A 17,157-nucleotide genomic window follows, 5' to 3' on the forward strand; every position below is an offset into this window, starting at 1 on the left:
CTTTGGTTTAAAATCTAATTTGTCTGATAGAAGGATTGCCACCCCAGCTTTCTTTTGGTGTCCATTAGCATGGTAAATGGTTTTCCACCCCCTCACTTTAAATCTGGGGGTGTCTTTGGGTCTAAAATGAGTCTCTTGCAGACTATACTGGTTTGTTTTTATTAGAGTTCTTTAAATCTCATGCTGAAAACATTTTCATATCTTGCCAAGCCCCATTTTTCCTAAAAATATTATTTACGGAAAATGCTAGCATTCAGTTGTTTAACACTTTGCTAACACCATGTAACTTTATTTAGAAAATTTGTTACTTAGTGTTTAATAAGTCACATATAAGAGGTGTCTCTATGTATCTACTGGAATAACTGTTTTTCACCTAAGATTTGTGCAATTCCACGTATTATGCTAATTTGAAAACTGCTATAAATGAACCATTCACATATGTCCAGGAAAACAGCTGTTAGTCTTTGGCAAGCATGCTTCCCCTATGCTTTCTTGCTCCTCTGGGCTTTGCAGATGTTGTACCTTCTGCCTGGCATAAAGTCCCTTGCCCTTCTCCTTCTTTGCCTAACTCCTAATTGTTAATGGCTCAATTCAGATGTCCTCTCCTTTAGAGAACGCTGCCAGACTGTTCTCCCTAGACTCCTAAGCAAGTCTAGGCTGGTGTTTCCTGTGTTCTCCCACAGGATTCTAGATAGCACTGCTGCAAAGGATGATCACAGTATTTCAACCACCGGTTTATGTCTTGTCTTCCATACCAGATTATAAATTCCTTGAGGGTAGGAACAGTTCGTGTTTATTTTTTGATGTCTTGCCTATAATATGGTGTCTGGAACAGAGAAGAGCCATCATAAACTTTTTAACTTTTAATTTTACTTTTTTTATATTTTAAAAAATAAAATGAGTGACAACTCCTGAATAAATGAATAAACAGTCTGTCATGTGAGATGACAAATATAGGAGGCAAAATAAACCAACTGTGGGGTTTCATTTTTTATGAGAATAATTGCAGTTCAAGAGTCATTCTGTTATTCACAGGAATGCTAGGGAGGGTGCAAAGAAACTAATGCCCATAAACTGTGGGAAAAGAGTTTCAGAGCATTCTGGCAATCAAATGCACAAATCTTCTGACCTAGCACTCTACAACCAGGAATTTACCCCAAAAAATCAGATAGGCAGCATAAAAAGTTATAAAAATCAGGCTAGTCAATGTAGCACTGTTTATAATGGTGAGAAATGGTGGGGGGGAGGGGGGCTTCAATGTTAATTGAGAGAAGTTTGGTTAATGAATTCTCCTATATCTGTGTTTTGGAATACTATGCAGTCATCCTAACAGTTTAAAATAGCCCTTCACATTTAGTATGTCCAATGATGAAGTCCTGTGCTTCATCCCTACTCCTCGCCTGCTTTTCTCCCAGTTGTTAGGGCATCATAATCCATCTGAATCACCCCTGAATTCTCTCTCTCACCACCGCCTCCCCCTTAACTGCCCCACACTGCACCTACATTTGAACAATAGTCAAGACCTATTGGCTCTCCTTCATCTGCCTGCTTTTCTCCATCTCTACTGCAACAACCCTAGTCCCAGCTCAGCAGCAAGCAGTCTTTTAAAATAAAAATGGGTCAAACCAATTCCAATTTTTAGAATCTATCCTACAGAGAGAAAAGCGCTGGTGTATAAAGACATATATTCAAAAATGTCTATTGCAGCCTTGTTTGTAAGAATGCAAAGCTGGATTCAATTTGAATATCTCATCAACAGAAAAATAGTTTCCTAAAGTATTTCATATTTTATAAGGAACATGCTAGATTAATGGTTTTCAACTGGGAGGTCTAGCTATGATACACTATTAAGATTTCAACTTGCAGAGTAGTGTGTTTATTATGATTCCAATGTTGTGAAATAAAGAACAAGCCTTCCAAAACAACAAATAAAAAATAATTTTAAAAAACAGACCATATAATTTCCCTGCTTAAAATTCACTAAAGGCCTTCCATCACACTAGAATAAAATCTGAGATCCCCACCCTGGCCTTCCGGATTGGATCCTTGCCTTCTATCCAGCTCCACCTCAACCCTCCCTTCTGCTTGCTCACAAAACCAGTGCTCTCTGCACTTGCCTTTTTTCTGTTCCCCAAACTTTCCAGTGTTCTGACCTACTCTTTGTACCACCTACTCTTTATAATACCCTTCTTCTAGATGGTGCACAGTCATCCCCTCAGTGTGTTGTTTACTCCTGAGCACCCAAAGTAGGTACCTAGTCATTCCACTGTATTATCCTACCACTACCTGATGTTTCCTTGTTTAGTTTCTTGTTTGTCTCCTCTCACGAGGACAGAAGCTCCTTGAGGGCAGGATCTGTGCCTGTTTTATTTGCAGTTGGCATTCATCACATACTTGCCATTATTGAATAAGATAGATGGAGTCACCGGAAGAGATAATACATTGTTAAGTAAAAATACAAACATGTTGCAGAAGACAATTATACTGAGGAAGAGGAAGGGGATAATATTATTTGTATATTACAGAAAGAAGACTCAAAGGATTTACAACAAACAGCTAAAACAGGAATTAACTCTAAGGGACAGGTAACGCTGGACTTTAACTTTCCACTTTAAATATTCTGTTACTGTTTGAGGTTATTTTTTAAATGAGCATGAATTACATTTATAATCAAAAGACGCAATCAATATAATTCATTTTGGGAAAAAATGGAATGCCAGAGAAAAAAGCAGGTAGATTTCTCCTTCATCAGCTGTTCCATATCTTCCTCTTCCCTTGTTCTCATGTAAATGCTAATCGTTCAAACATTATATCTAGACTTCTCACGGGGAGAATGGAAATTACACAAATTACTCAATTTTGACTGGCTAAGTATCAGTGGATCATTATTGTCAAAGAAAACAAAATACTTCTGTCAGAAAAAAACAACAACAAGAACAACAACACAACTGTTACAGGAAGCTTCCTGTTGACAAAAAGAAGAAATGGAATCGGGCACTGGCCATAGCCCGCCAGATCCAGAGATGAAGCAGAATAAAAAATTTTAGACCAACTCACACCTAATAAAAATCAAGTAACAACAAACCTTAAGATTCTAACTACAGTTTTCTTTTGAGTTATAAAAGCAGCCACCCACCTATGCAACATAAAAAGGGCTTGTGATTTACATAAAAAGTTAAGTTAATAAATAAACTAGACTGAATTTCAGTAGATAAGTAATGAAGGGATAAGTAATATATGATATACAAATGAGGGAGAATGAGAACAGTCACAACTATTCCTGTTGAAACCAAGAGAAACTACAAAAAATTATGCTACCTAACACGAGACACTGAAAATAAGAATAATAATAAAAAGGTTGAATTACTGACTTGATCTTTTATATCTTAAAAAGGATGAAGAAAACAGATGTGGAAAATTATATAGTAATAAAAGTCCTTGAAAAAAAATCCAGTGGTGGTTAATATAAGACTTTAAATATATGCAAACAGGTGAGCCAACAACTGAGAAATGCTGGCAGCTGAGAATACTGTATTTAAAAATTAGCCTAAAATTACTTTACTCAGAAAGATTCTAATATAGCAGTAACATTAAAAGTAGTATTTGTAATGATTTTTTAAAAATCATTGAAGAAAAAATATCAGTAGGACAACAGATTTATGGTATGGAAAATTAGGACAAACAAAAGAATATGAGGGGTGCCTGGGTGGCTCAGTCGTTAAGCGTCTGCCTTCGGCTCAGGTCATGGTCCCGGGGTCCTGGGATTGAGCCCCGCATCGAGCTCTCTGCTCCGCGGGAAGCCTGCTTCTCCCTCTCCCACTCCCCCTGCTTGTGTTCCCTCTCTGCCTAATAAATAAAATCTTTAAAAAAAAAAAAAAAGAATATGATGAGGACAGATCAGTAACTATAATCTAGAAATCTGCTAATTACTTGATTTGATATTCTATTCATTCTACTTGCAAGATTAATCAAGTAGTCTGGAAATAAGAGCAGCAAAGAAAATCATAAGAAAGAAATTGTAATAAATCTACCTGGTATGAAGTTTAATGTATAACAGCAGGAGTGAAGAGAATGAGGTTGACTGATTTTGTCTTATTTAAGCAATGACTAAATAATAATCATGATGGCTAAAATTTTTTAAGCCCTTACTATTGGCTGACGTTTGCTTTATATATGTTTATCCTTTTAATCTTTACAACACAATGTTATGGGAGTTATTGTGTCCATTTTGTAGATGAATAAACTAAAGCACAGAGCATTTAAGGACCTTGCTCATGCCACGAAGCTAATAAGGGCCTAGCAAGGATTCAAATCCAAGTCAGGCTCCAGAAGCTGCTCTAATACGTAAGAGAACATATATAACTTGCTAATTAATTTTAGTATCAAATTTGGTATTTTGCACATACTATCAAAGAAATGATTATAATTTATCTGAGCCAGACAAATGGGTACAAGTAGAGAATTTGAGAGGGCCATATAACTTATAGTGGGTTTACGGAAATCAAAGGAAGGTCAAAGGAAAATAAATTTCAATAGAATTATTAATGAAAACAGGGCCAATTTTCATTATTTTAATGTGGATTATCCTCAGCATTTTTGTTAAGCAGGAGTGTTTCACCTATGAGTATACAGCAACTGTATATATTCAGTGAAGGCAGACATTTCAATATAACCTAAAGACAAAAGTAATTGGAAAGGGGCACTTCTTGAAATCTTCACTGTTTGCAACGAATCATCCAACAGATATTTTTGAATGCTTCCTATGTACACTGGGAGAGGACCATGATAGGGAAAAACAGAGGATGTTGTTATTGAATGAAATGCAGCTCAGAGGAGGAGGGGATTATTTATGATGATCAAAGCCAGAATCTCAAAGGCCTTGAAGCACAAAGGTCAAGGGCCTAATTTAGGTTGTTAGCAGAGGACAAGGTAGATTTCAGGTATACTGTTAAGGAAAGAGCAATGAATTCAGTGACTGGATATAGATGGGTAAAGGACAAGGAGTAAGAACTGTGATGTCATTATATAATTGCGCCATTAACAGAAAAAGGTAGGTTAGAAAAGACGCTGGTAGAATGTAGGCTTAGATTTTCTAAAACACTGAATTTGAAACAATGACAAGATAGCGAAATGGAAATGTCTAGCAGATAAAAGCCTCAGGGCCTGGAGTTTGGGCTGAGCCCAATTACAAGGTGACATCTGAAGTTCAAGGCATCTATCCTACATAGAGTAAGGAATCTGTTAAGGCCAGAGGAACTCAACATGCGGGCTCATTACTTCTTACAGCATTAAGCTGTGTGATGGGTCACACATCAGCATTCCAGAATTTACCTTCTGGTCTAGAATGGATTATAGCTAGACCTCAGTTGTCACAGTGCTATGAATACAATCAATCTTTGTTTCTATTTTTTCCTTCATTATCTGGCCTATGGCAGACCTGGTCATGGTCCACTACAGAAATATAGGTACCTTTCATGACTCATAAGAAAGAGGTTCTCTATGCTATTTCTGAAAAGATATCCTATAAGATATCCCTTAGAAACAATTTCATAAGATGATTCTGACAAACCAAAATACAACTATGCCCCAAATTACCCATATATTTTTGATATAATTAAGCCATACTTTAGTTTCATTTACCATGTCATAAAATGTTTCTTTTTATATTTTTTACTCCAAAGACTCAAGAGTGTTTTTTTTGATCAACATGTATTCTATTATGCATCCACTATGTTCCAGGCACTAAAAAAAAGACTTCAAAAATGAGTTTTTTAAGGAACTTAAACTTTTCAATAATAAAGTTCTTTTAGTAATTCAAGATTTAGATAAGACTTCTGCCATACTTTCTGTCATACATCACTGTGGTTTTTTTTTGAGCACTATCGAAAAGGAAGTATCTGTATTTACCAAAGTGGATCAGATACCTCCAAGTGACACGGTACAAACTTCGAGAGGAAAACTAGCCAACACGAGCCTAAGAGAATCTTGCACAGAGCCAGCAGTTATTTATTACAAAGACTGTGTTTCAAAAAGATTGGGAAATCAGTGAGACATAATATCAAGTCTGCCAAACCAAAGGCAAATATTGCTAGAGGGAGGATTTTCATCGCTGATTTAACCACACACAAACCTATAGCTCTAAGGATTCATGGAATTTAACTGGCCTGCTTATCAAGAATACTGCCTATCAACAAAATTTAAGTACTTCATAGGGAGTTACTTTTCTTTCTTTTTTTTTAATTAAGCAAAATCCGAGTCAGGTATATGCCTAAATTGCTAGCAGTTGCCAGGTAAAAGTGAAGTCAGCAACACAATAGGATTTTTAACTACTGAACTGCATCAAAGTTCTGATTTCCACAATCAGTGGAGAGTCAGCCTAACACCACAGGCAAGAACTACCTTTAGGAAGAAAAAATCTACACATGGCCTAAGGCAGCCCTGCTTAACTTGTCCACCAAAGTGCTCCTCACTGACGACTGTGAACTGGTCCCAGAGTCTACTACCAACACCCTCATGTCTCACGTGTGACCTTTCACGTTCTCTATAATTAATGTAATTTAACTGCAGTGTGATGTATTTCCAAGTTCATTTGAATATAATAACAACCAGCACTTACCAAAGACTAACAGCTTGACAGGCACTGTGCGAAGAATTTCACATCAATTACCTTATTTACTTCTCACGCAAGAACAGGTACTATTTCTATCACCGATTATGGTGGGGAAACTTTAGCTCAGACAGGCTGAGAAACTTCCCCAAGGTTATGAAATTCACAAGCAGTGGCGATGGGATGCAAGTTGCCCAGTTTCTAATTCATCTTCTCTGATACGTTACACTGCAGCGTTTTAACAGACTTTGCAGTTAAATTCGCTACCTCCTCGGTGAGCTAACTTTTTCTGTAAAGGGCCACAGAGTAAATATTTTCAGCTTTGCAGACCATGTATGGGCTTTGCCGGCTACAACAACTCAATTCTGCTGTTGTGGATGGCACCACACGCAGCCCTCAAAGCAAGGAGTGTGGCTGTGTTCCAGCAGAACTTCATTTACTGAAACGGGGGCAGGCCGATCTGGGCAAGAGCTTGAGAACAGTTAAGTAAACTTCATGTTCCAGACAGATATGCGTATTTATTCTGTGGCTTTGTATTATCTCCTATTATGTATGTTTGGGACGAACAAGTAGATAGAAAATGGGTCAAAAAAAAAAAAAAGCAGCCAATGCCAAAAGGTAAGGGAAAGGGGTTTAGTGTTTCTATGCTGTTACCAACTAATCTAGTAACAACGACAGGGAATCTACATGTCCTCCCCGCTCTCCCTCAGTCCTGGGTTCTCTGCCTCCACTGGGCCCGGGGATATTCTCTCAGCATCTGGCATCCTGGACAGACCACAGCAGATTTTCCATGAGCTGTGACTCTCCCTGTACAGTGGTTATATCTTATCTTTCCACCTAACTGGAATCCCACTCCCTAGAGTCCAGTGAATTTACTGATTATCCTCTCTACACGTTTTAGGTCCTATCTCCGAGTCTTTGCTCATGCTAGGAAAACTGTCCCACTCTGTCAACTGATTCCAATAGCTAATTCAGGAAACGCATTACTGCATTCCCAGTTCAAAATTCCTAGTCCTTGGATTCACCTGTAAGACATCATTTCTGAACATGCCAATTATACTTGTGTATTCTCTTTCAACTGTTGACTCACTTATTTCAAATACTACAACACTGACACCATGAAAGAGTTAAGAGAATCCCCGAAGTGTTACTGTCACTGGATGTAACTGGTAACTGGCAAAAGTAGTTAAGACTGAGTTTAGAGAGTTAGCTTCGTTTTCATGTTCTGAATGATTAGAAGAAAAGGCAACCTTTACTTTCATACAGAGCTGGAAGGTAAAGGTTATTCAGTCATAGAACACTAACGGTAGTTTGGGATATCAAAATCAAGAAGCTGAAGTAGACCAAAAAATCTGGGGGCACTAAAATGTCTAAAGGTACTAAAACGATGGACAGAAAATAAAATGGAATATGAATGACATTACAAATTCCTGTTAAGAAAGAATGCCTTTGATTACTAAGTGTATCTTGAGTAATTTAATTAAAAAGAATAAAATATTCAAATTATTATGTTTTTTGCATGTTCCTAAGACCTTCATTGAGACCACCGAGGAGGAAGACGACTGTCAAGAAATGTATAGTGCAGGACAGTTTGGTACTCTGTCCTTGATTCTTGACTGCTGCTCTTCCTTCACTCCTCTGGGTTACTTCACTGTGCCACAGCGCATCACGTTTCTCTCTGCTGATGCCAACTGTGCCTCTTCTCCAATAGCAGTCTTCTCTCGGATTTCTATACTTCAATTTTAAAGAAGCTTGAAAAGGTCCCTTTGTTCTATTTTTTTTTTTTTGTCTTTACCGTCTCGATGTTTGTGATTTATTTCTCTCAAGTCTGCTAGTAATAATGTACTCTCATTTTTAAAAACCGTCTTACCAAAATAGATTCTGAAAATACTATTTGAAGAATCTGTCCCTTTTAGGAGAGAATCTTACAAACAACATGGAACTTAATTTTTTTTTTTTTAAAGATTTTATTTATTTATTTGAGAGAGAGAATGAAAGACAGAGAGCACGAGAGGGAAGAGGGTCAGAGGGAGAAGCAGACCCCCTGCTGAGCAGGGAGCCTGATGCGGGACTCGATCCAGGGACTCCAGGATCATGACCTGAGCCGAAGGCAGTCGCTTAACCAACTGAGCCACCCAGGTGCCCGACATGGAACTTAATTTTTAAAAAAGTATTTAGAGTGATTTCACGGCTCAAAGTCAGAGTTCAGAGTTAAAAAAAAAAAAAATATGGCCATCGATAAGGAGTTAATGTCAAAAAATCACAGAAACAAAATTCAACAGTTACACAAGTACGGCAAATGGTGCGTCCTCTATGCATCGCACAAAATGCATATTCACACATTAGAGACTGAGAAAGTTTGCATAAAGAAACGTGTTCAACATTCCAACAGTATCCTCTAAACATGCCTGACCCCTGAAATTTTTACCCCCAACATCTATTACCAGCTCTTAGCACTACTGTTTTCATGGAAAGCAGCCAGGGAAACTTTTGGAGAATTAATTAATAGCCTATTAAATTTAAGAGGCAGTTTAAAATTTTAGCTATATCATTATTAATTTCTTCATATTCCTTCTGGAAATTCCTAATACAGTTTAATATATACTTATCTAATACAGGTGAATATAATTCCTAATCTGGCTGAATAGATCAGCATTGATAAATGCTATAATGAAACATAAGAAGTTATGACTTGGAACTATTTACCAATGAGCACTATAAATTCACCATGATCACAGGGGAGCTTAGCCCTGGCTTTGCCATTTGTTAACAGTATGACCTCTGGGATAAAGAGATTCAAAGTCTCCCCGAGTTTTGATTCACTTATATCTAAAGTGGGGCCAGACTTGCCATAACCAATTGGTACATTTTGAGAATCAAGTCATCAAAATCAAGAACAATTCTTCATAAACAATAAAGTGTTACAAAAATAAAAAGAGTTATAAAAGTATAAAAATAATATATTATTTCATTAGTTTCTTTTTTATACAGCCATACTAAATGCTGTTGTGGTTTTCTTCTTCTCTTGAACTCTGCCTAGAATGCGATCTTAGAATTGCCAAATCCCTCATTTTACTTAGAAAATTAATTTTTGGTTAGTCATTAATCATAATAACGTATCATCAAACTTCTTTCAGAAAATGCATGGCAGGGGCGCCTGAGTGGCTCAGTCAGTGAAGTGTCTGCCCTCAGGTCAGGACATGATCCCAGGGTCCTGGGATTAAGCCTGCGTGGCTCCTTGCTCAGAGGGGAGTCTGCTTCTCCTGCTCCCTCTGCCCCTCCCCCCTGCACATGCTCTTTCTCTCTCTCAAATAAATAAAATCTTAAAAAAAAAAATGCATGGCAAAAACAGAAGAATCAGAAAACTGTTTAAACGAAGAGACTTATTGCAAAGTCGCTGGCAAGCAGAACCACCTTTCTCTGGGCTCTCTTATGAACCCATCTGTGGCCACCCTTCGATGCCGGTGAATAGACAGTAGGGCTCTATATTCTTTGAGTCCTTCATTAAACTATTGATCCCTTTAGCATTATCCATAATGTTCCAGCAGCTCAGCACGTCAACTGGTAAAGTGCTAGTCTCTTATTCCTTTCAATAACTTCCACACTTTACAGAGAGGAAGTCACAATGATTTATTTACCTGACATTTTCCAGTCCGGATGTCGTACAGGGCCACTGAACCATGGCGAGCTCCAACTGCTATTCTGTGATTCCGCTCATAATAGCTGACCATGTAGAACCTGAATTGAACATTTTAACAACAACAACAACAAAAACAAAACAAAAAACTCAGGTGAGATGACCTGCACATGCAAGTGGACAGAACATATCTCAAAGATGGAAGTCAGCTCTGATATATATTTTTAAATAAATATATCTATAATTAATACATCAAGATTTTTCAGAACTGTTTCATTTTAGTAACTCTTAAAATCAACTGAAAGAAAAATGATGCAGAATACCACTTAGGCTATTAATTATTTTCAGTAGAAAACAACTTCCTCATTACAAACACCTTTGAATTTTCAAGCAAGAAATAGGGTCAAATACAAAAAAGATTTAATAAGAAAACTCAGTTCTGCTATAGTAATTATTATGCAAATACTTCTATTTAAACAGAATGGAAAAGATGAAAAGGCTTACATCTTCAATCTAATTATGTTCTCACATTTTATTACAATATTAAGGAGTGAAACATACTTTCTAGCGGACTACAGAAAAGCTACATTAATATTATACTTAAGTTCATATCAATAATTTAGAATGAAATTGGTAAGTTATCCATAAGAAAAAAGTTATCTGGCAAATTCCACAGATTTTCCGCATTTGCCGGTTTATCTAAATGACAGCTGTGACTATAGGTAGTTTAAGTAAGCACATTTGGTGCTTATGTGGCATTACATGAAAAGAAAACTGAGGGAGGATGATTTGAAGGTTATAAGAGGTTAATTTATTTTTATTTATTTCTCTTTTCTCTAAGTTAATTTGCATGAGTAGATTAGGTATCTGAATTTCTGATCTATTCTTTGCCATAATGATTCATGGCCATCTGGCTAGAGCCTGGGAAGATATGAATAAAAATTATTATAAGTGTAAATAAGGTATGATTTTATATCCCTAAAGAGTTTTGAATATACCTTCCCATTATCTAGTGCTATTGTCTCAGTATGAGGTGCCCAGATGAACAAGTGACCTACCCTAAATATTTATGAGGATATTACATCAATTCTACCACACATTCCTTGCCTTTTTTCTCTGTGGTGTCATACTGCCAACCTAACTTTTCTGTTATTATTTTTTCAAAGATGGGAAGGGGAGGTAAAGGAGATGACAGCGAGGAAATATTTCTCTAATGCTTTCTTGAAATGGAGTAAAAAAACTACTAGGTCATGTGACGACATTTCTGAAATTCTGGTAAGAGAGGCTGAGAGACAGACAAGAGGTTTAAATGTGAGCATTGTGAAACCAGCGACATTGTGATAAAGCCATCTGGGCATGAGATGGCATTATAACATTCACACACATTTCATAAATCTGGAAAATGAGATACTGTTTTAAAACTCTTTGTTACTTATGAGCAAGTGGTGGATTCAATACTTCTGTCCTATCCCTAAGCCTTACCCAGTAACGCAACTCCTTTCCCTTCAGTGGAAGATTAATAATGCTTCATTTTTTAGTTGCACGAGAGACACTACTTTAGGATGTCCTGCTGGTTTTGCTGTGCTCAGGTATGGAATGTCCTCTTTGTACACTGGTTTGAGGGAAGTAAAGGCACTGAAGGCTCCTGATACATAAGAAGCTTCCCCACTATTAAGTGGTTAGTGTAAGGTTGATTTCTCAAAGCTTTTTCTGTCTGAAGCCTCATATTACTCTCCCTCAATAGAGAAGGTAGGGATCAGCACTCAAATTTCAATGTTCCTATACTTGAAAATTAAAAAAAATGATCTAGAAGACTTTAAAAACATTTACTATTTTGTTATTGAATCAATACAGTGGTTTAAGCTTTGGGCATCACTATGTATCTACACCTACATCTATACACACAGAAGCACACATAGTTTACTCCCAATTACAGTAACATGGAACATAATAGCTAACAAATGTTTTAACAAATATTTATTCTGTTCAGGTTAATAGCCACAAGAAAAGAAAATTTCCAGAAGTATTTTTAAAATCTATTATTAAACTTTGCACAGATGTAGCTGCAATACTGCTGAAATCTGTCTGCAAAACATGACTATAATTACCCTCAAAATAATCCTCTTCAAAACAAACCTGTGGTAAAATACATTTATGTGGACAAAATTTACTTAAACTAGAATTTTAAAAGTTCTTGTTACATTGGCCATCTTCTATGCTCTGGATATCAACCTCATCCTTCTATATTGTCTATAAACACCATAATTTACGGAAGAAAAAAAGATCAAATCTATTCTTGGTATCAAATCTTTAGTTTTCCTGAAAGGACCATATATTACAGGTCTGCATTTATCATTCTTTGCAATTTACTGCCAGAGTAATACTTCTAAACAAGCTCTTAAACAATTCTGGACAGTGACGGTCTTATGGTATGTTTTTATCTTTGGATTTCTTGTTAAACTTTTTATTCCTTTAACAGTGTCTCTTTCAACAGAAGAAATCCATGGTGTGTATGTAGTCACTTCACAAGTATCCACTCTGGGAGACTGGCTGCAGTGAGCCTCTCTCTGAAGAGGGTTTCCAGAACCCATCATACCCCTAAACTACTCTTCTCCTAGAACTAGTTTTCCACTGAGGGACTGTCAAGATTAGGAATAGTGAGATATGCATTAGTTGCTCCTACCTGCAAAGGTATCAATGGATTGAAGAGGAAGATCCACTAGTTTTTAAAATTATTCTAGATGCGACCTGATCCTACATGAAAATCTTAAATTCCTTCAAAATTTGGGAGGGGGGTGTTCTCAGAGTGAGGACTGATGTGTGCTGCGTCTTCTAAAATGGTATTTCAGTCCCCAGTTCACTACATCGATAACATGTCACTTGGGCAGCTTTCTTGGGTAACAATCTGGTAAGAATCCCTTTATTATATTCAAATCAGAACAAGGATCTCCGAAACTTGGCCCATCACAAGGAAACTCTCCTAAGTGTCTCTCTCTAGAGAGAACACTACAAGTATGTGAAAGAAGAGTAAACTGGAATCAAGTAATGTTACAAAATATATTTCTTACTGGGGTTGGGGTGGTCATCATCCAAGAAATTTAGTCACTGATCCCACACTTTCATTACTGCCCACATGCAGCCAGGGTGATCCTTTTCAACCATTAATCAAACCACCTCTCTCTTATGTTCACAACCACCCTTCAAGACCCTTATGATGTGATCCCATCTCTCAGACTTCATCTTCTCTCCCCCTGTTCTCTCTGCTCTAGTTACACTGGTCTCACGTACTTTCTCGAATATGCCAAGAATGTTTCCACTTTGGAGCTTTAACACTTGCTGCTCCCTCCACTTGAAAACCTCATCTGCTCGGTATCCCCATGGCTTGTACCCTCCCTTCATTTAGGTCTCTGTTCCAAGGTGATCTTGACAAAGATCTTCATGGGCCATCTTATCTAATATAGTAACCCTTCCTCTGTTATTCTGTAGTCCATTATCCTATTCTTTTCTTTAAGATTTTGTTTATTTATTTGACAGAGAGACACACAGTGAGAGGGGGAACACAAGCAGGGGAGTGGGAGAGGGAGAAGCAGGCTTCCTGCCGAGCAGGGAGCCCGATGTGGGGCTCGATCCCAGAACCCCGGGATCATGACCTGAGCCGAAGACAGACGCTTAACAACTGAGCCACCCAGGCACGCCCTATTTTTTTCTTTATTGTACTTAACCATCTCTGATATTAAACAATATTTTGTTTATAGCTGTTTCTCTCCACCAGAGACTTTATCTTTTGTTGAATGTATGAATACATAAATATGGTCCAAATGAGCAGTAGAAAGTAATGCAGTAAGAAGTTCAAACACTGTACTTATCCTCCAGTGACTAGTACACACGCTATGCAAAACATATTGATTTTTAAGACCAATGAATATTTTATAGGGTCTAAAATAATAATTGAGATGGGGAAACAAAGGAAACAAAAACTATCCAGAAAAGTTAGGCAGAAGTTAAGAAACAGAAGTCAAGAAACTGCCATGACCCCTCTAAAAATACATTTTTAATTGAGACAAACAACTGCAGATTTGTATGAAATTATCTGTAAAGGTCCCTGTGACCTGGGTATGTTAGCATGCAGCTGATAGTTTCATAATGGAAACTATTTAATTATACCTTAGGGAACTAGAAAAGATTACCTGAACTGAAATTCAAGAAGGCAAATATAGTCTAAATAATGATGTATATAAGAAAATATGTATTTTTGGTATAAGTGTTGTTATGGAAAAAAAAATTATGCTAAGAATCTGCAAGATATAACACCATACATAAATGTCAATGAACATGGTATTATCACACAAAACATAATTAAAAGAAATAACTTATCAATCATCAGTAAACACTGGAATAGATTATTTCTCCAAAGCCATATCTGTGACTTCAATTTTTCAGGACTAAGTCACAATGGGGTGTCATCCACTCCACAATGGGTGTGAAACACAAATGTGAACTGAGTGCAGGATCCTGGAGCAAACCACTTTGCTCACGAGTTTGCCAAGCACCCAGTGCCTGAGTCTCTAAATAACTTTGGTACTCTCTATTTATAGTCTCCTATAAATTGAGACCTTTTTATCTTTATTAAAAATGGCCTTCAAATAAGAGAACACTGATGTGAAATTTAAAAGTCAATTTGGAAACACACAGGAAAAGGAAACATCCAACTCTCGGCAAAAGTGTGATTTGGGAGGAACCCGTAAAATCACTTTCTTAACTATGACTTGGGTACTCTCCAATGATCTCAGGATGTTAAGTTACTACTGTTTATCATGTCCTTGAGCATTAAAAAGCAACAAGAAACACTCTTCAATACCATTTGTATGGAAAGTCTGCAACTTTCTTTCCTTCTCTCAACACTTCATGGAATGTCGCCCCATGTCAGTATACAAGATCCCATGTCATTCTTTCTCATCCCTGAATTGTACTCCTGTGTATGTATAGTCCTTTATTTAACTATTCCCTTCCTGACAGTTAAGTTACACTGTATATGGATCCTTATATATATAGGTGACTGTTTCTGTAGGATAGAATCCCCAAAGCGAGATTCTGGATTAAAGTATACATACATTTTAATTTGATAGGTAATGCCAGTTTACCCTCAATTCCCACTAAAAGTAAAAGAGTGCTCCCAGTTGGTACTACCAAACTTTCTTTTTCACCAACACAAGAGAAATAATGGTTATCACATTTTTATTTTAATTTGCATGAAATAACTTTTGAGATTGATTCATTCAGTTACACTCTGCTGGATATGCATGAATGTTTTTTATTAATATAAACAAAAATTATTTAAAAACTAATCAACACTCTGCATCTCTGTACTCATCGTACATTCTAGATGAGGGCTGAGACTCCTCAACATCCACAACATATTCCCAATAACCCACAAAAAAGACTGGAGCCCTAAACACAGGCAAACCTGTTCTGTGCGAAAGAATTCACAGGCCTTCTGTAGTGGAGCAATGCACAGAAAACACTGACCACAGAAGGTACCACTGACAACAGGCCTGCCCCAAGCCCTATGCTGGCCCGTATGAGATGCCAAAGAGCTCTTCCAAGGGCCACCACGTGAGGGCTAGGAAAATGAGGAGGTTTTCCAAAGCACTGGCTGTCAGCTCTCACAGATGCACCATGGCAATCAAGGGTGGGCGCTCTGTAAATCAGGAAGTACTTTATAGAAAGTGTTCCTACACTATCCTCAGAACTCCAGGTCTCCGGGCTGCTCATGTGTTTGCAAGGTGTGAAAAGTGGCTTTGGCGAAGGCACCAGTTCAAGGGGACCTGTTTTAGTTTTTGGGGGTGCGAGCAGTAAAGGGTGAGGAAATGTTTTCTAGAAGTGCTTCTTTCTAGTGGAGGGTACCAGTTCAAAAGACAAAAAGGAAAAATCCCTCATTCTGGGATGGTGATGGCTACTGGTGAATTTCATTTGAAATTCATCACCTCCTTCCTGTTCAGCCTCTTGTACACTTTCAAGAGTCAATAGATATCTCCTGAATAACACTGTTAAATATTTAACAGGTGAATTACTTCCCTTCCGGAAGAACTTGTTATGGGCACACTGTAGCCATGGTGCTAAAAGGAGAACTGGAAACACTTCCTTGGTTGTACAGGGAGCAGAATTTCTGCAAGGAAAATACTGTGCATGTTAAGGACGTATTGTATGGTGGCTGGGAAAGAGTTCTTATCCCCTGGCTCTGCCACTGAGTAACTGTGACCTGGGGCAAGTCACCTGCCCATGCCTTGGTTTCCTTATATGAAAGCAGGAACAGTAAGAGTACCTGTTACGGTTGTTGTGAGGATTAAATGAGCTAATACATGCAAAGTACTCAGAACAGTGCCTGGCGCATGACAAACCCTTCCCGTCATGAGCACACGCACACTTTAGCAGTTATCACCTTCACCATAACCAGTATGAGCTGTACCTCCGAAGATATGCTACAGAAAGAATCAATTAGATGTGGTTAATGTGCTATTTTCCTAGGGCAACTAAGTGCTGACTTTTAACATGCTAATAAATAAGGGAAATAATTTATGCCCCCAGATATTTTAAATGTATTTCTTAAATACTTGTGATTTGCAAATATAACCTGATAATAATTGCAAATTATTTTAATTTCAGCTTAAAGTTGCTAATACCAATAATATGGATTTTGGTTTGAAACTATATCATTTCTTTTTTTTTTTTTTTTAAAGATTTTATTTATTTATTTGAGAGAGAGAGAATGAGAGACAGAGAGCATGAGAGGGAGGAGGGTCAGAGGGAGAAGCAGACTCCCCGCCGAGCAGGGAGCCCGATGCGGGACTCGATCCCGGGACTCCAGGATCATGACCTGAGCCGAAGGCAGTCGCTTAACCAACTGAGCCACCCA

General features: G+C 37.6%; 1 protein-coding gene across 1 annotated transcript in view; it reads right to left on the reverse strand.

Annotated features, from left to right (window-relative positions):
- The window catches only part of WDR7 (WD repeat domain 7), a 338,052-nt gene that overhangs the window by 55,024 nt on the left and 265,871 nt on the right, over positions 1-17,157 (reverse strand). Inside the window, exon 26 of the mRNA XM_081802523.1 lies at positions 10,246-10,345. Within this exon, the coding sequence (XP_081658649.1) occupies positions 10,246-10,345 (100 nt within the window). The remainder of the gene's footprint in view (positions 1-10,245; positions 10,346-17,157) is intronic.

The sequence above is a fragment of the Leptonychotes weddellii genome, chromosome 13 (assembly GCF_054177405.1).
Source record: "Leptonychotes weddellii isolate Sample4059 chromosome 13, ASM5417740v2, whole genome shotgun sequence".
Taxonomy (NCBI): Eukaryota; Metazoa; Chordata; class Mammalia; order Carnivora; family Phocidae; genus Leptonychotes; species Leptonychotes weddellii.